Source organism: Drosophila erecta, unplaced genomic scaffold (genome assembly GCF_003286155.1).
Source record: "Drosophila erecta strain 14021-0224.00,06,07 unplaced genomic scaffold, DereRS2 tig00000000-arrow-pilon, whole genome shotgun sequence".
NCBI lineage: Eukaryota > Metazoa > Arthropoda > Insecta > Diptera > Drosophilidae > Drosophila > Drosophila erecta.
In genome coordinates, this window is record NW_020825194.1 from 27,043,361 (window position 1) to 27,068,228 (window position 24,868).

The 24,868-nt window shown below is 42.6% G+C and overlaps 3 protein-coding genes across 3 annotated transcripts in view; 2 read left to right on the forward strand and 1 right to left on the reverse strand.

Annotated features, from left to right (window-relative positions):
• Window positions 1-14,669, reverse strand: part of LOC6552400 (ras-like protein family member 10B) — a 38,927-nt gene extending 24,258 nt beyond the window's left edge. The window contains exons 1-2 of the mRNA XM_001978890.3: window positions 14,370-14,669; window positions 12,276-12,678 (exon numbers count right to left, since the gene is read on the reverse strand). The gene's annotated coding sequence lies outside the window, so the exon portion shown is untranslated. The remainder of the gene's footprint in view (window positions 1-12,275; window positions 12,679-14,369) is intronic.
• Window positions 1,517-3,356, forward strand: LOC6552399 (casein kinase I). The gene has a single exon (XM_001978889.3). The coding sequence runs from the start codon at window positions 1,591-1,593 to the stop codon at window positions 3,043-3,045; it is 1,455 nt and encodes a 484-aa protein (XP_001978925.3). The 5' UTR covers window positions 1,517-1,590; the 3' UTR covers window positions 3,046-3,356.
• A 4,204-nt stretch (window positions 14,670-18,873) lies between the features above and the next one.
• Window positions 18,874-22,384, forward strand: LOC6552398 (odorant receptor coreceptor). Its single transcript, XM_001978888.3, has 7 exons — window positions 18,874-19,110; window positions 19,451-19,759; window positions 19,841-20,355; window positions 20,573-20,798; window positions 21,238-21,442; window positions 22,025-22,180; window positions 22,252-22,384. The coding sequence occupies exons 2-7, from the start codon at window positions 19,452-19,454 to the stop codon at window positions 22,300-22,302; spliced, it is 1,461 nt and encodes a 486-aa protein (XP_001978924.1). The 5' UTR covers window positions 18,874-19,110; window position 19,451; the 3' UTR covers window positions 22,303-22,384.
• The last annotated feature ends 2,484 nt before the right edge of the window (window positions 22,385-24,868 follow it).

Below are 24,868 nucleotides of genomic sequence, written 5' to 3' on the forward strand. Positions count from 1 at the left end.
ACAAGATGTGATAAAGAGCAAAAAGTGCTCAGTCACTTTAAATGGCTAATCATTCGCAGCTCCATGATGAATGGGGGAAGTGGTGTGTATAAGATAGTTTACCACAGCGTTTTAGTGCTGCTAGCTACTGGGACAGTGTTTTAATTAAAATTAATGTGCCATAAGCTTTAAATAAATGCCACTTCTTTGTCCCAGAGCCTCTTGCCGCGCATCCATAAAAGGAGCATTATTGCATGCGCGTGGGAGGTCCTTGTGGGCTGTTGGCTGTAACTGCTCCTCCAGGATGGGAAAATACCCATCCCATATAGTCGGGACTTACTCGGCATTGCGGGCCATAATACATCCCCTCGTTCCGCCCACTCGCCTCGCATAAATAAGGGATTATGCATGGATCCACGCATTTAGTTCTCGGGATTGTCACTGCTCCAAGCCCCAAAAGAAACCGCGCAAGTTAGATCGACATTACAACTTTTCACTGAGCTCTGTTCATTTATTTAATAGTAGGATATGCAAACGGACTTAATGTGCCATCTAGTTTAGCTACCTGTACAGCAGGAAAACACAATTTAGCTAATGTGTATGTTTATATAAAAACTAGGAAATACTCGGAAATTCCACTTAGCGAATGAGTTTATTGGAATTTGCCATATGCCACATTTATGCACTTTTACATATAGGAATTAAAATAAAATGATGTCAATCAAATTTCCGCTGAAACAGGTCCTATTACATGCAGTACAAATACGTTTAGCATACATATTTTGCATATCATTATCCGTCGTTTTCATTTTACATAATGCCTACTAAACGTTTTTCAGCGCAATCTGGCACGCAAATTAATTATGATTGTATAAATTCGCTTTGTTCATAAATTTTTGATCAAGTGGGAAACAATCTCGTACTGCAAAAGGCGGATTTTTGGCCAGGATGCGATTAAATGGCATGGAAGGAGCAATTGCAGAGCCCAACTGACAGCTATTCCCGGTCGAACCTAAAACCGGAATTCTGGAAACGCGAGTGATTGACAGCCCAATGATGATGCCAATGTATAAGGAGGATGTGAAGATGATAGAGCCAGCCAGGTTACGTAATGAATTTACTAAATTAATCCACTTCCGTGGTGTAAATCCGCGCAACTGGTACTTATGTGGAGAAAATCGATTCAACAGCCATGTGGACACATAACTTTGCCAGCACCGAAACGGCGGAAATTGGAAAGTAAGTGCACAGGTTTCTTAAGCAGCCAACAAATGATGAAGGCTAACTGGAAAGGGGAAAACTTGCTGAAAAACTATTTAAATTGATGTGTGGCCCAATTTTTAAGCTGACAGAAGAGACTGGAAATGGTTGCGATATGCTGGGTATGAACAGTAATGTCCGCTTATAATCATTCATTTATATTAACAAAACTGTTAATATAAAATATATGTTCCATTGGGGGTATGTTTTTGGTGTTATTGTATGAACTAGATCGAAGAACTCGGAAAATTCAGTCATTCTCCACATCATACTTATCGAAGGTGGCAACAATAGATCGCCGGAAACATTATATTTCTGCCTGCGTAGAAGTTTGGCAAACTCCCACATCGCATGGCGGAACCGGAACCGGAAGAGGGGCGTGCAAAGGACGAGAGGCGTTGGCAAGGCCGTTCCGATGCTCACCAATCGAAGCCTCAGGTCCGCAAGGAGCGGCGACATCCACCACAGCCTAATCAGCCTCATGGGGGTCTTCCCCATGATGATCGTCGCTTCATGGAAACTCGGAGCTGCACGGAGGCGGAGCAATCTCTACCGGAAATTATAGTTGCGGGAAAGTACCGCTTACTGAAGCGCATTGGAAACGGATCATTTGGAGAACTTTTCCAGGCCGAGAGCCTCAAGTACCACGAGAAGGTGGCCATTAAACTGGAGAGCTCCACGGTCAAGTACCCACTGCTGCCCCGCGAGGCCAGGATCTATGGCATCCTGCAGGGCGGGCTGGGAATCCCGCATGTGCGGCATTTTGCCACCGAGGGCGCGTACAATGTCATGGTGATGGACCTCCTGGGCCCCACTCTGGAGGATCTGCTCAACCTCTGCTCACGCTCCTTCAGCATGAAGACCACACTGGTGCTGGCCGACCAGATCCTGGCCCGCGTGGAGCTGCTCCACCGCAAGTGCTTCATTCACCGAGACATCAAGCCGGACAACTTCCTGATGGGCCTGAACCGCCACCAAACCCAGGTGTATATGATCGACTTCGGACTGGCCAAGAAGTTTTACAGCCTACGCTCCCAGAAGCACATTGGCTACACGGAGAACAGGGATCTTGTAGGTACGGCCCGGTACGCCAGTGTGCGGGCCCATTACGCGGAGCAGAGTCGTCGGGATGACCTGGAGTCCGTGGGCTACTTGCTCCTCTACTTCCAGCGCGGTCGTCTTCCCTGGCAGGGAATCCGGGCGCAGTCGCAGGCCCAGAAGTACGAGAAGATAGCTGAGTACAAGTCCAACATCCCACTGCAGCAACTCTGTTCCGGATTGCCCATTGAGTTCTTCATGTACCTGAAGTACTGCCGGAAGCTGCACTTCGCCGAGAAGCCGGACTACGTGTATCTCCAGCAGCTGTTTAAGGTGCTCTTCCGGAACCAGTACAAGTTGGCTGACTTCCTATTCGACTGGGTTGTTTTGAAGCGAGGATCTGAGGAACAACAAGCGGAGCAAAAGGGTACGGAAAGGGGGAGAGGTGGGAAAAGACATAGGCTGGTGCAGAAGGAGAGGCATCGCAGTAAGGATAAGGGCAGGAATTGTTACACGCAGAGGGATCGAAAAAAGAGCGGGGAAAATCTGCCCGAGATCGAGCCAAATGAATGTACCAATGAGGTAGCCCCAAATGAAGATCAGCCCCGGAAGAAGAATGACAAGGCCTGCTCTTGCAGCTACCACCTCCAGAAAATGCGCCTCCAGGATCGGGATAAGATGGCGCCTCTGATGACCGAGCGAAGGATCCTTGCGGAGGAGCAGGAGCAGGAGCAACCGGAGTCCCATCAGATGCCGCCCTGCCTTTAGTATAACGCTGCTTGTAAATGTCTCGCTTGTTAATTAACTGCCGAGCAACTATATTTAGCATGACTTAATCATTTAGCCAGCTCAGATCCTTTGTTCGCCGAATCAACGTCTTGGGTAATTAGGAAAGCTCTCGGGCGGCCGCAGAAGTCAACTGGCAGCTTAGCCAACCATGGGAACAAACTTTGCGAGGCGTCCTACACGGCGAAATCGATACCGTGGCAACTCGCTTTAAAGGATAGTGGAGACTATGCTAGCGACATATCCTACACAAAAATGAGAAATGCATTTTTATACAAAATTTAAATAGTCCTAAAAAATATTTTTGTCTACGTTCGTTATTAAGTCGTAGTAGTTTGTGAAATAAACATTTCTTAAGAGTTGGCAAGGTATGTTACAAGGTATCTTACTGTATCATTAAATAAGTTCGTTCTATTGCCCTTTCTCTAGCTTTTCCTTTGCTGGCACCATTTGCAGAAAGAAATGAAAAAGTTTCCTCGAAGTGTAACAGCACACATTCGATAGCTGTATATTAATAAAGGGGTTAATTATTGGCCCAGCCAGGATGCCTTACGAGATTTCTGGCACGACTTAAGGATGCGACGCTGGGGCGGATGGCGATGGCTCAGACCAGAGGACATATAAATGACTCCCCCAGTGGCTTATAAGAAATAGGGTCATCGCAGCCGAGGCAAAGTAGTTTGCTCAGTCGCGCAGCAATAATGCGGACTTATGGGTCCAAGATATCCAGACCTACTATTTTCTGCCCGAAATCATTTTGGCCCAAACCACCAAACCAATTATGACTTTGGGCTGGGTGTGAGGGTGCATAAATCTATAAATAGCTCTCCTCGCCGGGATTTACACTAAGCGGAAAGCGAAGAACCATAATTATATCATATATATATAAAAATATTTATATATATTATATAATCTTTTTCTTAAAGCTCAAGATTTTAATGCATTTGGAAAGATTTTAGTATGAGCAAGATAGACCGCTATAGTCCAGTTCCCCGACTATCAGATACCCGTTAATCAGTGCAAACGAAATATGTCCAAATTTCTGGCCTATCGATAGAAATTGGCAAGACTAATAAAATAATTGACTTTATGGGGAGTCGCTTCCTTCTGGCTGTTACATACTTTTCAAGGAATCTTGTATACCCTTTTACTTTACGAGTAATGGGTATAATAAATAAATGTCCTTCGATTACACTCAAGCTAGAATAATTTCAAGCTGGACAAATTTCGCGGGCTAAGTCAATAAGCAAGTACAATTCAAGTCCATTTAAACCACCTTTGCAGGTTTTGATATTAAGTGCTTTTCTAAAAATAGTCGGGTTTTCCCGTGTACGTAGCGCAGACGCTGCCACGCCCATTTAGCATCCCTAGCTCTGCGATATGAGGTGAGTCTGGGTTGTTGGGACTTCCACCCACGAAACAACTTTCCCAAGAAGTTGAAATCCCCACACCACAAAGAACACACCCACACACGCAGCTCACGCATACTCATGAAAACCAAGGACACGCACTCATACGCTTTTCCGTACACGTACACAACGCGGTGAAGCGTAAAAATATTTGCAAGCTTGGGCTTCGGCTTTCTCCTTTCTCCATTCCCCATTCCCCATTCACCATTCTCTTTGGCGCGCCGCATTTCAAATGAAGTTAATTTTTTTCGTTGAACAAAATGGCTACAAATCTGTGTTTTATTTATAAGTGGCACTAGCCGGGCCAGCAGACACACTACAGAAGGCAGTGAACTCGGTCATCCTACACTGATGGGTCCCGAATGAACTTCGGTGACATTCAAATTGGGCAGTTAACGAAATTGTGCAATTTGTGGGTCAATGGCAAATGGCGATGGCAATTCGAATATCAAGTGGATGCGAGTGGCCATCTGAGTGGGTCCAGTGGGGCTATCTTACTTATGGGTGTCTAATGGGCATAACTGAGACTGTGGCAACGTTGCGTATAAGCAATATTGCCACTTTATGGTGTTGTGCGCTTGATTCTTCCATTTCTGTGGCTAAGGCTTGGAATTATTATTCAACACTGGAAGGTTTTCTAATACAATTGTGTTATTATCTAAAAAAAAAAAAAAAGGATTCTCCGGCTTTCAGATACCCATTACTCAGCTAGTGGGAATGCAAATAAGAAATTAGAACATTAAACAACATTTGCCAAACCAAAAACAAAAACACATTTTTTTTTAAGTTAGGGCGTACCAGTTTAATGGCGTAATGGGAGTTAGATTGGGCCAAAATGTTGTTGGTATTCCGATAGAAATGGGCCAGATATGGTAGGCGTGGCAGCATTATTAAATAAATTTGCTTCTATGTCTTTAGAATCTGCATGCTTAATCTCAACTTTCTAGCTTTTATAGTTCCTGAGATCTCGACGTTCATACGGACGGACAAAGGGACATGGCCAGATCGACTCGGCTATTCATCCTGATCAAGAATCTATATATTTTATAGGGTCGTTATAGGGTAGACTCGCTTCCTTCTACCTGTTACATACTTTTCAACGAACCTAACTTTGATATGAATTCTGTTTTTAACGAACCAATAACTTTGCATGCTCACTTTAAGTCAAATATGTCTTTGCAATTAATTTTCAGTACGTTTGGTTCATTAAATTAGTCTCAAACGATTGCCATTTATAACAATTATTATTTAATCAGCGTTTCAAACATCTAGCAGCGCATTGATGCTGGAAAAAATGTGTGCCTTGTGGCAAAAATAAATGAGACGACAAAGTAATTAAAATGTTGCACGAGTGGCAAACATTAATTATGCAGATGTGTATTTTAAAACGTATGGCTTCAGTAAAGTTTGTTTACCAGAAATTAAGGAAACTGCGCTATTTCTTAGGCATTCCATTTTAAATGCTTTAAGCGTCACTACGTTTTCGAGATAAAGCGCCGACGTTATTTTCTTTAAATAGTAGAGCAGGAAATACAGAAAAATTAAATACGGTAATTTACGACCGATAAATAAACAAAAAAGGGCGAAATACTAAAATAACTTCATATCTAACAGAATAACTTAATACTTTTCAGTACACAGATGTGCAGCTCATGAAGACTAACATTATTTTATTTATTTCTAATATATTTCTATATTTATTTCTATATTGAAAATTATGTGACAGGTAGATAAAAACTAATTCCAACCATTAATGTATATATCCTTGATGAGGATTACTGGCTGAGTCGATCTATAAATGTCAGTCTGTCTTGTCTGTTTAGATTGAGTCGTGTGCTAATTTTTTTTTGCTTCTTTTACACTCCCAATTTTGAAGCATTATTATACCCGTTACTCGTAGAGTAAAAGGGTATACTAGATTCGTTGAAAAGTGTGTAACAGGCAGAAGGATGCCTTGATCTCAGGAACTGTAAAAGCTAGAATATTGAGATTAGGTTTTCAGCTTCCAGAGCCATAGACGCAGCGATTTATCAATCTTGTAAAGTTCTATTGATTTGCCAAAACACTTTTTGTGCGCCTACTCTATCGCCCACAAATCCCGCAAAACTGTTACGCCTACACTTTTAAAACTGTTGTAGTTTTTAGCTGAGGAACGGGTATCTGATAGTCGGGGAACTCGACTACAGCGTTCTCTCTTGCTCCATTAAGAAAAGTAACTATAGCTTATAATAGCCCAAATTGACCAGCTAATATACCTATAGCAGACCCAGAACTTTGCCATCCACCGCTGAAGGCTGTTCTGGTGGTCATAAATTATTCAATTGAAAATATGTTAAAAATGCACAGTAAATTATTTACGCCACAGACCCTGTTCAGTGTACACGGACATTTACTCGAATGTACAGAGTACCATATACGGTCGTGCACTCAAGGGGCCCGTTGTTAACCTCGGAGGGGTTGCGTCCACATACATTTAGCCATAAATTTGCCTTCCCTCACCAACAGACACGAATACAAAAACCGCGGGTACACACGACCAGTCCCACACACAAACGCACTCTCAGTTTGCAAGTTTCATTGCATAACTTAGTGTGACTTTATGGCATTGCCTCGGAGTGCACAGTGGTCAGGATCATGTTTTTTATATCAATTTGTATTTCGAAGGGTAATCATACTCGGCCCGTGGGTAAGGGACTATAAGGACTATTTTCATTGTGTACAGTTATACTTTTGAGCACTGTCTGCAGCAGATGTCCAGATGATGTGCTGCAGCAAATCAGTCAGCATGGAAAATGAATACCCAGGCCACGAGGCGAGTCAAGTCGGCAGGGCACACGTGGCGTATGATTAATGCGTCTGGTGCGCGCTTAATGCTTTTAGGTGAACATAAATGATTGCAGTTTACCTCGCCCTGTTAATGCATCTAAAATCGCATTACGTGCAATCGGCATCAGCCAGAGAATTGCCCAATCGAGTTGAGGCCCAGGCACTGAACCCATTTATATGATTATATGACCACGTTATTGTGTGGTGCAACTGCAAATTTAAATGGATCTTGGTTTTCTATGAACAATGAATATCAGATAGTGGATAAATCACACATTAAAAAATACATGTGCAAGATTCTTAAATAGGAATACAACTAAATTGGATTATCGTCTGCTCAACCGTAAGCATTGCCTTGAATTTAATGGGATATTATAAATCGATTATTTACACCTTTTGTAATGGTTAAATTGTTTTGGCCCTATTTTGTTGTATTTTAATTTGATAACTAACCAATAACCAATTTTAACTAAAGCCATCATTAAATATTAGGAACATCCAAAAAGGGCAGACCAACAGCACCACAAAAATAACAAGGTAGAATGCTATAAAAATGGAAAAAATATTTTTAAAAGTGGTGCCGTGACAGTTTTGTGCGGCAAGATTTGTCCGTTCATACGGACAGACGGAAGGACGGACGGAAGGACGGACGGACAGACGGACGGACAGACGGACGGACAGACGGACGTGTCCAGATCTACTCGGCTTTAGATCCTGATCGAGAATATATATACTTTATATGGTCGGAAACGTTTGCTTCTGCCTGTTACATACTTTTCAACGAATCTAGCATACCCTTTTACTCTACGAGTAACGGGTATAATAAGAAAGAACTCTATAGTCGAGTTCCTCGACTATCAGATACCCGTTACTTATCTTGTGGGAGTGCTAGGGAAAAAATTTAAAATTCGTTTGAAATATCGATTAAATGATAAAAAAAATAAAACACACAGTGGACGTCACAGTTTTGGGCGGCTATTAGAGTGGGCGTGTCAATATTCTGAAACAAACTCTCACAAATTCAGTTTTTCTAGAATTTTCTAGAATTATTTAATTTTAGTTTCAGTGATCCCCACGATAATAACAGATGGACAGACGGTCATGGGATCGATTCGGCTACTGATCCCAATCAAAAATGTATGTACTTAACAGCGTCGGAAGCGCTACCTATTACAGCAATTTGTAGTTTCCTCACTTTAGTTAAAGAATAAATTACATTTATGAAAAGTTAATAGGTTAATTAGCCCTCACTTACCCGTCATTGAGAGTTGTGAATATTTAAAATAGAAAATGGGGCAGTTCGACAAGTTGCTCTGTCCAATTGCTTCCCTATTGACTTTTTATAAATTTGGTTGTAATTGTGAGTTCCATCTTGGGTTTCAAGAGCTTAACTTGACGCGTTCAGATCTACTTACCCCGCTAGCCACAGATTTTGTGTACCGAACTGAATCCAATTTACTGTATTTTGTGGCCTTAACTTATTAGCTAATTAGTCAAATATTTGCGCTCTAATCGCACAGTTGATATACACTACTAAATCATTGCATAAGCCCGGTCTAAGTGGCCCAAAATACGCAGCGAGTTCCCATTTGATTCGCTCAAGCGTCTTTGATTGATGCGCTAATTGAACATTTAGCCGCAAAGGCAAGGCAAATATTGATTTTATTGACACATCTATCAGGCTCATCGGACAACAGCCAACGACAAGTGCAACAACAGGGGCAAGTTTGTGTAAAGTTTCCATGTTGTTGCTGAGCTTGTTTTGTTTTATTTATTATTTTACTCAGTGCCGCCGCTCATTTGCTCTTTGATGGAAAACTGCCACATCCCGCGTTTCCCACGGAATAGCGCCAGTATGTGTATGTGTGGGTGTTTGCCAAAGCGCTGGGCCATTAAACCAATTTTCAGGCTAACAAAAAGTGGACAAAAGGGAAAGCGTAAAAAAGGCTGGAAGCGGCCGAGGAAAAACTGAATTTTTTCCTAACTTCGCTGAAAAGGGTACAGGGGCACTCCAAAAGAGAACTTTGAAAAGTTTGTGCACTTTGTAGTTTGAAATCCAAAATGATTTGTTCAACTTCTTTGCATTTACTCCAAATATTTCAACAAGTTAAGCGAATAAAATATATTGAAATAAACACATATCACATTTTCCCTAAACCATTTTAGAAAACAGTACTAAATTAAGAAATTAAAAAGTTTTCTTTTGACAACATCACTCAGTAATATTTGAAGCAAAAATAATTGTTACACTTCGAATATATTGAAGGATACTCGTATAATATATAGCACCCATTTAATTCAATTTGTTGTACTGTTGACTAGGTTCTTTTTAAGTTTTCCTAACAAAAAATGTACGAGTACAAGGGCTTCATTTTCTTTTGCAAGGGATGACCCTTTTTAATTGCCCAAACATTTAGGCAGTTTCACTTTGTAGGGACGCATAGCTTAAATTAGTTAGGTTTTAAGGGAAAGGGTAATAACAGGATAGGTGGGAGTGGAAGGATCTGGAACCCTGTCATTTCCTTGGCTGCTTTGGGTTCTTTGTCCTGTTAATTGCCTCTGATTGCCAACATAGCGATATCTTGGACAAATAATTCTTAGTTGGCTTTTGGAAAGAATGTGGCTTAGCGACAGCTGTTGTTGTTTCCCAGTGCCTACAGTATTTATTTTAAAAATTGATAGGGCGCTTGTCCTTGGCTGCTGTTTAATAACTTCATTCGATGCAAGGTGAAAAATAGAATCATCCGATTCAAGCAGCTTGCAATTAATTAACTTTTTAGCCCAATCCACCATTATTCAAAGCTGCCGTACCCATTTTGGCAAGCTGCATTGTTTGCATTGTCAAAGAGCTCGGAATAAGATTTAGTTGCCAAAAGACATTATCCGAGTAATGAGCTTGCCAGCCAAGCCGGAACTCGGGTCAATTGCATTGAAATTGAACGCATTGAATCAGCTTAAAATGTTCTACCATCCTAAGCTCCTAAGAGGCTTTGGTTTAGCATACAAAGGCCTTTGGATACCAATTATTTCGCTCAGTTCGGCTGAGTTTTGCTGGAGCTGTGCATACATAGAATATGTATTCAGGACTACCACATACTATCTTTTCGGCTAATAGAGAGCATGAAAGTTTGAAGAGAGTCGTTTTCCACTTAACTTTATGCACTTGCTCTTGCGCTCCATTTGCTAATGTACTTTTTGGCCCGCCTCACATTTGGCCGGGCTCCAGCCCATTTTTGGCCAAACTGTCTGCCTTTTTGGGAATTAATAACATTAAGAGCTCCACCTGGCCTCGACAAACAGATACAAATGCATCCAAAGGATGCGGCCTCAAAGGGCGTGACATGCTGGCTATGTGGGGTCTACCACTTTGCATGTCTATATAATTTCAAACAAAAGAGTCTGACAAAAAGTGTTATTTGCGAGACAACAGGAATTACAGATATTAATACCTCTCCACGTACTCTTTCTAATGGGATTTAAAAGATGTTTGCGGCTGTGAGATGGGAAAATCCATTGCATTTGCGTGCCAAACTCCCACATTCAGGGAATTCCCCTTGCGAACAGCACGGTTCTGAATCAATTGCACTTTAATTGCAGGGGTTTTCCTGCTTGCAGGTGGATGTCAGCCAAAGTAAATTATACACACCGGTAGATAATAACCAACCACTTAAATGCTGTTGCCTAGTAACTCCTTTCTGCGATTGCTTCTTGGAGTTAAGAGGCCTACTTGAAGTACTCTTACGGTGGTGACTTAGCTTGAGACAAATGCTTGGAAAGCACAATACATCTCGCTGTAAGGATACCTCACACTCTTCTCTAGTGGAAAAGTTGCGGCTCAAATTGTATCTGCAGTCGCATGTGTGGGCTTCGTGTTTGAATTGCTGATCAAAAAGGCAAACTCAGAGCGTGTTTTTATCATACATTTCATTCTCATCTATTCGATTTCATCTGGGGCGAGGAACTTTGGCTTGGAAAGTGCAGAAAACGAAACATTCGCAAAGAAGTTTCTAGTGTAGTTGGACAAGTTTCTTCTTTCTGGAAAACTTTTTGGTGTCCTGCAGCGACTACATTCTGCTCCAGAGCTGCCAAGAGGAGGACGTCGGGTGAAGGATGTGGGTGGCGCTCAGGACTCGAGCTTGGCTAACTAATGAGATTAGAATGAAATGGACATAAACTAAATTGCATTAAGATATTGTTCGCAAGGATCGAAGATCGCAGCGGCCTTAAGAAATTCATAGAAGTTCATTTGCCTTGGGTTACCAACTAAACCCTTGTACATTTCTCATCAATGTCAACTTTTAGTGAAAGTACATTACAAATAGTTTGATATCTTGTCTACCAATTACTTACTACCTTTCAGCATTTACACGTTGAGTAAGTGAACAGTAACTGCTGCAAATTCTGCATCAGATTCGTAATGACAATTCATTAGGAGGCCTCTTCAAATAATCAATATTTCCAGCTTGGGGCAACCAGGACTTTGGAATTCCCAGATGAAAGAGGTTGGAAGAATTTGGGGCTGAATTTGGAATGGCCACACAGCTTTTTTCAATTCCAGTTGAATCCGGCCAAAGTTTTTGGAATTCGCATTCCTCATGTCAATTAGAATTTCTATTTCGACAAGAGATTCTGCGAGTGGCAAGCAGCCTTGCCAGCTCACCAACTTTCAATTAAATGGGCGCAGAAGCGGATGCCTCCCAGTCGATGCCCACGTCAGTTCTTTGGCCACGTACCCAATTCGGTCATCATTTTCCATGTACTGACCGCCAGAAACTCCGCGTAAGCCGTTTAAGATTAATGACCTTTCCCACTCGTCGACGGCAGCAGTCTGTGCTGATATTTTTATGTGTGTTTATTTTAATTATTAATGCATAAATTAGGATTTAAGCAGACTGCGGTCCACAACGCCAGAAAAAACGATATACAACCACCAAAAGGAAAACCGGGAAAAGTTGGCCAAAACTAGCCTCTACTAACCTGATTTCACCTTTGCCGTTGCTGTTGCTGCAATGTTGCTGCGGTGCTGCTGCTGCTGCTGCTGCTGCTGCTGCCACTTCCGGTGCTCCTCCCACACTCTCGCTGTCTCACGCGCTCAACACAGTTAATCCATCATCATTATGATTTTCATATTTTGGTGCTGCTCTTGGTTAAGTTTAGTAGATGAAAACACTTTTCCAGTTTACTTTTTGGGCTGTGCTGTTGGCTTATTTTCGGGGTGATTCTTTTGCAGAGTTTCTACTCATTTTGGCAGCAACATAATATCCTTTAGGTTTGTTCTAGCCTTCCTTTACTTTATGTACATGTGTTTCCGGCACTTTTTAAAAGGCATTTAAGTCCTGGTATATCTACTGCGGTTCTACCATCCCGCTCTGCTCGACTACTGCAAAAATCTCGTAATTAGTTGCTGCGACTACAGTGAGCACAACAACAAGTGGCCACTCCGCCTGTCTTTATGGCCTAATGCAAATTTAATTGCGGTATTTCGCCCAACTCCTCGCCCACAATGGAAATGTGCTGTACTTCCCAATGTATTTTTGCGGTTATATTTTGAGACCTTGTCATGTTTCTGCTGCCCCAATTTGCCACGCCCAGCGCGCACACACAGCCGCCCGCTGCGCCAGACTATCCTCATTTGCTTCACTTTTCCGACCGCTTTCCTTCTGCTGGAAAACGTTCAGCTTATTTCTGGAATTGCCGCTGTTGCTGCTGGCTTTAATGAGCTTCCTCCTGATTGTGGCTGAAATGGGAAAGCCATGCAGCTTCCGACTCCAAGTGACGCTGCTTAGAGCAGCAGTGCCACTTGCCACCTGCGGGAATCGGGTGCACTGGCATTATATAAGTGAAATGAATCACATCTGACTATCTGGGCTTTAGGGTTTCCGTAGCTGCTAAAGAAATGCAGATTAGCAGATGTATTGCTACACATGTGCAATAATTGTGGCAACTTATGCAATACATAATCAGATGCATAATCAGTGAAAAACACCAAAAATTGTTCGCCTAGAATTTTTTAATTTCTGTGTGCTACTTTTACCTAATTTAAAAAGTTATTTCCTTTATTTTTCGACCTTCAAATGTATGTTTATTCAAAAGGCTTAGTCACTAGAACTAGTTAGTTAATGATTAGTTTGATCTGATTAGTTAGTTTGATTTGATATGATTAGTTAATCAAATTAGTGCCTAAAAACTTTCAAACATAAGCTGAGTGCGTACTCCTTCAAGAAAGCGGTGCCTCAATGTCTCATTGGACATTGGACATTCCACACTTCTTGGATAACCCTTGGCAACCAATGAGAACCGTTGGACCCAGCCTTCGAGAAGCCTCCTAACTCGGGTGCATCAGTGCGAATGCGTTCTCCAAAGTTTGAACAGCAGTTGTGGCCCTGGCGATTGCGGGGAAACCGAGTGCTGTTGTCCTTGCCAGCTGATGGACGCCTAGCAGCTGTTATCACAGCCTAATGCTAATGCGATTTTCATCGCTGGCTCTGTATCGGCGTCATTACACCTCCCCGCTCCCCTTGCGAGGAGCAATGCTCCCACCTTATTTCTCGCCACCATGAGAGCGAGATTCATGGCATTCTGATGGCAGCTGGCTGGCGCTAACGATGCCGAAGCCTTTGGCCGTCTTCAGATGCTGCTGCCGATGATGAGGAAGTTGGCTTATGTAACTAGTGCTGCATGAATCCGAGAACACACACAAGCACACGCACACGCACACGCACAAGCACACGCACACGCACACGCAAATCGGGCAGAGGCCCACGAAATCCTTGTGCCTTGTGTTTTGCCTATGTCCTGGCTGCTTCTTAGCCACTCAAACCGAAGCTTTTGTGTTTTTTCGTTCGCCCCAGACATATCCCCACTGTTCGCGTGTGTATGTGGGGCAGTTGTGTGTCTGCAGCAGTGGTAATTCTTTGGCTGCGAGCTGCTGCGTGCCTTCAACACTAACAAGCAGCAGCAAAAGAGCTGGAACCGAAGGAGTGGACCTTTGTCCATGTCTGACTTCAAGTGGGCGCAGGGAGATGGTGCGGTCCTTGGACCACCAGCACTCACACTCACACTCACACTCACAGTCACATCCACGTCTGTTTCACTTCACTACCACACTCGCGTTTCCTTAGAACTGGCCCGGTTCGGTTGGCTTTGCCTTGGGTTTTGGCTTCTGGCAGCGAACGGACTTGCGAATCTGCTGGCGGATGCTGCTCTCGGTGCTGTTCATCTCCCGTCGATGGACCATGTTTGACTGGCTCCCAATCGAAGCCATTGGCTGCCATTCGGCGTCACGCTCGCTTCGTCCTGGCCTAAACGCGGATCCCGTAACAGTGGCTGTGGTTGCTGCTGTGCTGCTCTCCTCCGCTCTGCTCTGCTCCGCTCACTTCTTATACTAATCTCTGCAAAGAGCAAGGAGCAAGGACCTGAGAGAGAGAGCATTCAGCTGGCGAGGCACTGCTCTTGTTGCATTTCACAGGCTCGACGAGTCGAAGATAATGCACGTGAGTGGCTGGGACTGCCAGATAGTTTCGGATTGTGATGCTTACCAAAATGGATGAAATGGGAAATGCTCCTGAAAATGAAAATACATCGCATCCTTAATTCAATATGCACTCAAGCGAGAATCCAGCAGGGTATTCAATCAAAAATAAGCAGCAATATTTAAAATAGATGTGGAACAATTTCGGAAATCGAGAGCTGATCGTAGGTTAATTTGTAGTTTATCGGAAAATGGTGTCATATATTTTTGACTAATCAATCCTAGATTAAAACAAACATTTTAAGAAGGATCACTAGCCGAGTCCATCTGGACATGTCCGTCTGTTCCGTCCGTCCGTCTGTCCGTCCAAATCAAGCTAGAAACTTAATATTAAGCGGGCAAAAGTCACACGTCCACTAATTGATTTCTTTTTATTTTATTTTAATATGATTCTTTTGGATTGTACCAAAGATTGTTTCTTGCCAACAGAATTAGAAATTAATTCCTAGCTGAGGAAACGCTTGTTTGTTTTTTTATCCATTCACACGGAACGTAGGCATATTTCCTGCACCCATTCTTTTACATAATTCCCAAAATAGTGGCAACGTCAAGCGCTTGCCACATCGTCTCTTATATTTTATTTTAAAGCACAGACTCGCTCTCCCTCTCACTCAATTTTACTCTCCCTGCGCATGCTCTTTCGTGGGAAAACAACTTCGAATTTCGGCAGAAGGATAACAAAGAAAGCCCTCCAACAAAAAGAACACCCTACATACTAATATAGAACACCACAAGACCAAAACTCGTTTAGTTGCCGCGTTGACAACTTTGTGGCAGGCGGCAAGCAAACAAACCTCACACTTGTCCTGAATGTCCTTAATGTGGGGTCGGCTGCAGGGTGGGGATCCTGCTGCAATTGCATTGTGAAAGGCAAATGCAGTGTCTTGGTGTCTTGGTGGGCATGTTGCCTGAGCATTGACCTGCTTAGACAGCTGAGAGATTTATAACTCCGCTACAACTCGTGGGAGTACTGCAGGTCTGCGAATGGGACCGACGGCATTAAATGGCAAATAAATCTAAAGTTAAAGTTTTGACACTGTCTCGGCGAGGAGCCACGCAGGCATTTCCTTCCGCCTCCCTCGACTTCCGGTTGGAATCTGTCGCCCTGTCAGCGGCAACAGAAGAAGTGACACTGGCACACAGACACAAGTCTGCACAGTGCACTGAGGGAAATCGTTTCAGTCACTCTTATTAATTCATTGAAATAGATGGAACAGGGAAATATTGACAGTTTTAAATATGAGTGATTAAATTATGTGCAAGCTTCAACTTACTGATATACTTCGACGTACCTATCAAACATTTTTGTATGAACAACTGATGCTAACGGCTTGTAATTTTTTAAGGGCTGGATTTAATATACTGGCAAAGCTAAATTCACAAAATACAATAGTTTTCCTTCTGTTTATTAAAATTTATATATTTATTTATTTATATAGAGCTAAGTTACAAAGTGAATTTATAACTTAACTTAAAGCTATAGCACTGGCTGCATAGGCCTTTGGCTAGGAGGTTTTTAATCGTAGGTAGTTGTGTTTATATAATATAATTCTGAGATGAGTTTTATTTTGTGGAACATTAATAACTTAATATATATTTTTATATTTGCTTTTTTTTTAAATATGGTGAAGGAGTTTAGTTGATTTAAAAAAGTTAATAATTTTTAATATATTTGAGTTTGTTGGGTTGGTAAGGAGCGTGTTTATTAAAGTTATATTTTCAGTTATCTCCTAAAATGAAACTGGTTAGCCATAGATGTACAAATTTGATGGCTCGAAATTCCTTCTCAAATTGACCCCAAATTGTCCATGTGTACTATTGTGCGCCCAGCACCTCTTCCGAAATCTTATAAAACTCGGGAATAAATAATAATAATTCTTGCGCTTTTCGCGCCAGTCCGCTGTTCGCATTTCCCGCATCCCCCGCATTTCCCTGCCATCCTTATGGCAATGTCAACATTTCTTTTGCTCCCCTAATGGCCTGAAGAAAGCACACACACAGGCACACACAGCCCACGTACGGGTATATGTGTTTTCGATCGGTTGTTGTTTTTCCGTGTCGGTTATGCATAGCCATAAATTCTGGTAAAAGCTTCTGTAGGTCGAGGGCTACGGCGGTCCGAAAATAAAGGAATTGTCCATGATGCTGGCACTTACGCACACAGCCAAGCAGAAGGATGGGAACGAAAGGACCTAGCACACACACACAGTTGCCAATTGTTGTGCTCGCCGTTTTTGTTTGTCACTTAACAGATTTTGCTGTCCTTGTTGGTATTGATTTCTAATTTTTCCTTCGTCGGCTTAATAAAAATCCTTGCGCCATATGAACGTGCCGGTTTCGTGTATCTGTGTGCGTGTATCTGTGTGCGTGGGCCCGACAGCGGTTTTTATTATGTGTGCGTGTGTGTCGCATTGATTTCGTAATTTATGGGCGATTTGATGGATTGCTCGAATAACTTTTTATGTTTATTTTTGAGTTTTTATTGTTTTACTGTATTTGTGGTATTTCATGCGGAGATCCTTTGGCAGCCGCAATGGAAATCATTTGGTTTTGGCCAAAATGCGGCCGTAAAGGTGTGAAGTAAAATAATGTTGCCTATACTCGTACATCGGGCTTATCATGCCCGCTGTCTATAAAAAGCTCTTAATTTAACAAAACTCGTCTTCTGTGGGCTATATAATTTCGAATCATTTTGTGACTTTTTAGTCCATTTGTGCTAATCATTTTAATGGTTTAATTTGGCATCATAATTGATCAAAGTAATGGGCACAAAAACGGATTGGTAATATGAAAAACCCGATTTGATTAAATTGTAAATTAAATTAAGCAAGTGACACTTTCCACTTAAATGTTGCCTTACATTGGTAAAGGATGCAGGGCTTACGATCCTCCGCGGTTAGCTAATTAAACCAAACGCATCCGCGTAATTAAACAAGCCCATAAACTAAATCAACTACATTTGGGATGGAACTCGGTTAACTCGGTTAGATTACGAGTTAAATCAATATTGTTAAATCCCCGCTCACAAAAAACAAATTCACAAGCCGAGTGTTCACGTATTAATTGGTGTTCGTGAGTGTCCTGCATTTAAATAATCCATGAACTGGCACATCTGTGTCTGAGTTCCCATCCATGTATGTGAGTATCAGCCATCTGAGCGGCGGAAGCTAGCTGCTTGAAGATACAGATACATTCCGGCACATACACGTGTAGTTCCAAGTGTGATTCGGTAATTCGGTGCTTTCTGTTCCTGCCACGTTTGCCACATTTTAGCATTGCTACAACTAGTTTCGAATAACATGATTGAATTATGTGATTTCATGAACCCATTTGTGCCATTTTAATCATTTAATTTGGCATCAGAATGGATTAAACCCATTTAAGACTACTGTTGAAAACCTCGCCTATCGAAATTCGGTGCTGATGCACTTAGAACGAAAAATTGAGCAAGGACCAACTAGCCATCAGGACACTCACATGCAAATGGGTATATGTGTTATTTTTTGGGTCAGCGATTCGCCGAGGGATCCGTTGCCTGAGGAATGGCCTATCCCCATTGCTCTGCGGCACTTAAGGCCAACAAATACAAGCGGGCATAATAAAATAATCGATGCCTTTAAAATTTGCATAAGTTTGGATACCGCAGATGCCACGCAAGGGGATGCCAGATGAGCCCATCGCCAATCCCATTCCTCCAGTGCGCACACGCCGCGTGGACGGCACAGGACTGGGCCATGGCCCAAAACCGGAGTCCTAGACCTGGAGACGGCGGCAGTGGCGGTGGACAAGTTCGTGGGCGTTCTATTTAATTGTGGGAATTCGGCGTCTGCCACGCACCCTTCACATGGATGGACGTGGCTGAAGAGCTGAATTTTTAAGCGCTTCAAGGCGGCCCCAGACCCATATGTATATTTTCATTAACATGTGTGGGTCGGAGTGAAAGTTACGGGCGCGGATTCAATGTGGCCTTGCTGCAGCCGTGGGAACTCGTCCTTAAAGTACACGTCCTTATGTACAGCGGAGCAAGTACCTAGCCGACAGAAGAAGCAGGCACTTGTCGACAGAGCTTGTTAACCTTCCGGATTTCACATTTCATTACCGTCGACGACGCGCTGCTGGCTGGTTAACTGTTTCCTGGTTCCAGGTTCCTTTGTATCTTAAATATCCCGGTATAGCCTTATAGAGTGAAATGAGTGCCTAGAAGTGCATTTATTGGGACTCAATTAACCCGACAATAACCAGACAAAAATTACATCTGTATTTCTAAAGTTCAACAGGAAGGTAATCACGAGGACTTTAAATATCACACTAAAATAATAATTGGTCACCAATTGTCCAGCTCCAAATTCCGAACTAAATATTTCACTAAATATTTCACAACATTTCACAATAAATAGCCGGTTTAATATGAATTTGTGAAAAGACCACCTGAATATTTAATATTGGCCTAATGCTTATTCCCTCCATGAATAAAACAAGCCAAATCGATTCATTTCGAAGAGCAAAATTCCAAACAATCCGAGGACTAATCACGCACACGGAATATTGAACAGATTACCACGGCAATAATAGCTGATTAAATTTGGCGAAACCCACTGATTTTGTCGTGCACTTTTCACAGGATGACAACCTCGATGCAGCCGAGCAAGTATACGGGCCTGGTCGCTGACCTGATGCCCAACATCCGGGCGATGAAGTACTCCGGCCTGTTCATGCACAACTTCACGGGCGGCAGTGGCTTCATGAAGAAGGTGTACTCCTCCGCACACCTGGTGTTCCTCCTCATGCAGTTCACCTTCATCCTGGTCAACATGGCCCTGAATGCCGAGGAGGTCAACGAGCTGTCGGGCAACACGATCACGACCCTCTTCTTCACCCACTGCATCACGAAGTTCATCTACCTGGCGGTGAACCAGAAGAATTTCTACAGGTGCGCAGAATGTCACGAGTGAATTCACGCAATGAGTGAATAAATTATTAATTAATTACAAAAATAATGTTACTTTTGCAGAACCTTGAATATATGGAACCAGGTGAACACGCATCCCTTGTTCGCCGAGTCGGATGCTCGGTACCACTCGATTGCACTGGCGAAGATGAGGAAGCTGTTCTTTCTGGTGATGCTGACCACAGTGGCCTCGGCCACCGCCTGGACCACGATCACCTTCTTCGGGGACAGTGTGAAGATGGTGGTGGACCATGAGACGAACTCGAGCATTCCGGTGGAGATACCCCGGCTGCCGATCAAGTCCTTCTACCCGTGGAACGCCAGCCACGGCATGTTCTACATGATCAGTTTCGCCTTTCAAATCTACTACGTGCTCTTCTCGATGATCCACTCCAACCTCTGCGACGTGATGTTCTGCTCCTGGCTGATCTTCGCCTGCGAGCAGCTGCAGCACCTGAAGGGCATCATGAAGCCGCTGATGGAGCTCTCCGCCTCATTGGACACCTACAGACCCAACTCGGCGGCCCTCTTCAGGTCCCTGTCGGCCAACTCCAAGTCGGAGCTGATTCACAATGAAGGTGATGTGATAATTATAATACATTGATTAAAATCAAATATTAAAGTCAATAGACAGACTTCAATACGATTCGTAAAGCCCTAACTATAAGTTATTAATTGCCTTCAACACATTTAACCATTTATTCAATGAAGCTATCCCCCTTATGGTGTAACTATCTGAAAGTAGTTTTCATCACTGCATTGAAAAGTGCCATGACGGCTGTTCCTCTATTACAGAAAAGGATCCCGCCACCGACATGGACATGTCGGGCATCTACAGCTCGAAGGCGGATTGGGGCGCCCAGTTTCGAGCACCCTCCACGCTGCAGTCATTCGGCGGGAACGGGGGCGGCGGCAACGGGATGGTGAACGGGGCTAATCCCAACGGGCTGACCAAAAAGCAGGAGATGATGGTGCGCAGTGCCATCAAGTACTGGGTCGAGCGGCACAAGCACGTGGTGCGGTGAGTTCAAATCCAGCCATTTCAAGAGGACTTGGGCCGCCAATGATTGCATTTGGGTGATTCGGGATGGGTGCTCAGAAAATTCCGCTAATTGCATAATACAAGTATTTTGGAAGACACTTTATCGCATTTTAGGCGATTGGATTCTCACCTTAAACAGAGCACCGATGTAAACACACTTTCCCTCGCTTTTTTACAACTTAATGTAGCTTCATCAGAACATGTGTTCCCATTTATTAGGAGCTCAACAGATCCCCGCAGCTTGTTTGAACTACTTGATTACTTCCTCAATTGCAATCATTGTTTGGGGCCCTAGAGTGATGTCCTTGTTTGTCCTGTCCGCCAGTTGGCTCAGCTATGTGTGTGCAGTTGTTGATCCACATTGACTAGAGTTCTGCCTGCAATCCTTCATCCTTTTCCCGTTGCCCTTTCCCGGCAGACTGGTGGCTGCCATCGGCGATACTTACGGAGCTGCCCTCCTGCTGCACATGTTGACCTCGACCATCAAGCTGACCCTTCTGGCGTACCAGGCAACCAAAATCAACGGAGTGAATGTCTACGCCTTCACAGTCGTCGGATACCTAGGATATGCCCTGGCCCAGGTGTTCCACTTTTGCATCTTTGGCAATCGCCTGATTGAAGAGGTGAGCTTGGGCAGAGATATTAAATGGGCAACTACGTGTTGGGCACAGATAAATATACTCGTATATTATAAATATATAAGTACGTCAGACATTTTTAACATATGCACAATCCCATTAGGTTAAATTGTCCCAAGACATTATATACATACACTGAAAATCATTTTTAACATCAATACCGATGTGTTAGAAGATGTGTGAAGATACATTTTTATAAAGCGGCAAAAAGATTCTTCGCCATATTTGTATTTATATTAAGTCTTATCTTCAGCTGAAACTGTAATGTTAAATGCTCCCTTTTATATAATCATCATTTCAGCTATACACTTTGATTGATAAACAAGACTTTTCTGTATTTGAACGAAGAGACATTTATTGTGCGACTTGATTAAAATTGAATCCGTTGTATATTAAGAGGTATCGACAGATCGGTCCGCTCACTATAATCTAATCCGTACCTTTTTTGTATGCGGTAGATATTAAAGAGTTAAATTTATCCAGTTTACAGACTGGGAAGCATAGTTTTTGAAACGACTCAATGAACTTAGTTATCTGGAACATCCTAATAATACATTCATTCCGCAGAGCTCATCTGTCATGGAGGCGGCCTACTCGTGCCACTGGTATGACGGCTCCGAGGAGGCCAAGACCTTCGTCCAGATCGTGTGCCAGCAGTGCCAGAAGGCAATGAGCATATCGGGCGCGAAGTTCTTCACCGTTTCCCTGGACTTGTTTGCCTCGGTGCGTGGTATTTGATTTACTGAGGGCGGGAAAACCGAAACTAAGTCCGCTCGAACTTTCCCGCTTCGCAGGTTCTCGGCGCCGTCGTCACCTACTTCATGGTGCTGGTGCAGCTCAAGTAAGCTGCCGAGGAGCTGGCGGACTTTTGTACCAGGAAAGCGATTGCCAAGGAGCCGCCGTGCCAGCCACGCCCCCAACCGCCCAGCCATAGCGCCCGCCCACCGCCCACCGCCCCCGCACTGTGCAACTGGAGCAATTATAACGCAAATTATATATTTTATACCAGCGACAAGCGCGCCTCGTGGGGCATCAAGGAGACATTCTGGGGCAGTAGAAGCCTGCAAATACCTATCGATTTTGTACACGTGTAGAGCTTTCAATGTCAACCCAAGATGCAACTAAATAAATGTGTAGTGAAACTCGAGAGTTTAATGGGCGAGGTCATGGGCGAAACAGTGAAAGTTCCTTGCAGATAATTTTTTTAAGTTCCTAAATCGTTCGTATTCTAATACTTCTAATAATTATCGAATCCCATTTCTCGAGATGGGAACGATTTCTCGTATACAATTTAAAAGGCAGTCATTTAAGTTTATCTATTTAACATTTTCATTTCAAATGTAATATTATTACTATTCCAAATCCATCGAAAATCTAAATAATTTGTCATATTTTCATTACAATACAATATATTGAATGAAATTGCTTCTTAAATATTTTTTATTGGTGAAGCTAATCTAATTCCAATATTAATATCTAATATCCAATATATTTCTAATTCACAATATTATGATGTAGAGATTCATGGAAAGCACAGAACTGTTTCCAAATTATTTTAATCTGCGTAATGAACTTTAATTGCCTGTACTCTAAATTGTTACTTTAAATTCAAGTTAAATCAATTAGTTTTAATTCCTTAATTATCGGGTTGTTCACATGATAAGCGTGGAATTTAATGGGCTAGACGCCGTGTTTAACGCATCACTGGCTTGCATGCCGCAATTTTCCAGGCATATGTGCAAAACGAACTAAATTTAGGATTTAATTCGGACCATATTCACAATCTTTTGGGCAGTACTACAGTACGTTTTTGCCACATTTTTGGCAGCTGTTGGCGCAACAGCAGAAGCAGTGGAAACGGCCAGCCATCGTCCACAGTTGCAGCGGGCAATTAAAAGTGGCAAAAGTGTAATTCCGAATCACACTCTCGAACGTGAATCTCCACACACTTAGCTCCACTTACCTCTCCTATATTTGTGCCGTTTTGAAAGCGCACTTTATGGTTTTCCAAATTGCCCAACTGGGCTGTCTGACTCCGCGGCGGGTTAACACAACAAGAAAACGCTCCACAGCGCGAACTTTTAATGCGGCCACGCTCTGTACATTCGGCCAAGTTTTTATTTCTCGAAGCTTTCATAAAACAAAAGCGAACGAAAAGTGACTACAACTAAAATTGCGCCAAGATGGGGTAAGACGAGGTGGAGCGTAGTATCTGTATCTGCCGTATGCCCCTGGATACCCCTGGATACCCCCTTTCAGCCAACTGCTTCTTACTGTTAATTTCTTTATTGCCCACACTTTCGTCTGCCAATGAAAGTTTCTTGACTTTGGATTTGGGAATGCAGCAACAGCGGCTGCTGAAACTACTTAATTTATAAGTCTACGGTTTAATTAGTTTTCTTTCTTTCGAGCTTGTTTGTGTCTAGGGGCCACGGAGGTACATCTTCCTGTTCTTGTCTGCAGTTTTCGGTAATTTATGCGAATTTTTCAGCCTCATTTGCGGTTTTCCAGTTGCCAGTGCGATTTCTTTTCGGATTTTAAATATAACGTTACACGCATAGAGTCATTAACATGCCAGTACACCATTCATTGTGAATAAGCCACTCTGTTAATGACACTTTTATTGAGTCCTAAACCAGCTACCTGTTTGGCTTACATAACTCTTCTAATTTTCAGCATGCGCGGTATCTTGGTGTCAATGAGTAGTGTAGAAATTAATGCACATAAGAATTAATAATTAAATGCTATTTCAATTTCATATGGACGCGTTCGGATAAGAAGAGGAATTTGATATTAAGTTCGATCACTTACATGGATGTCCAGTACTTAGCCAAAATAACCTGCTACTAAAATGTCTTAAATATAATCCATTTCACATTGGTTCAAGGTATAAAAACGATTCTGGCTCAAACGAACAATATTAAAATATTCACAATTTTGTACAATATCAAAGGTTAAATACGAGTATATTTAATTTTGAATTACTATTAATAGTTCGCCGTCGACACATACATTTATGAATTATACCCAATAAAGCTAAAACAAACCATTTCCGAATGGTGAAACCAAGTTTAATAATCCAGAGCTTTATGCAATTTATACAATTTATCGCATAGCTTTCCTTGTAGTTCTGGTAGTTTTCGAGAACAAGTAGCATCAAAAATAATTACTGTATCTTACTGTTTAGTGTATCTAGTGAACTATTTACCATAATCGACTTTATGGGAACCGCAAGAACCAGTGATATCAGTGTTTTTACTGTTCAAGTTGGTTGGTAACTTTTTGCGTTCGGATCGATTTTTATTGCCACATTGGCCGCGTCTCGCATTGTTTGGTTTAGGAAAAGGGCAAGTCAAGTTCAATGCATGCAAAGTCAAAGTCGGAATCCCCCGGCCCCTCCGGCAGCCCCTT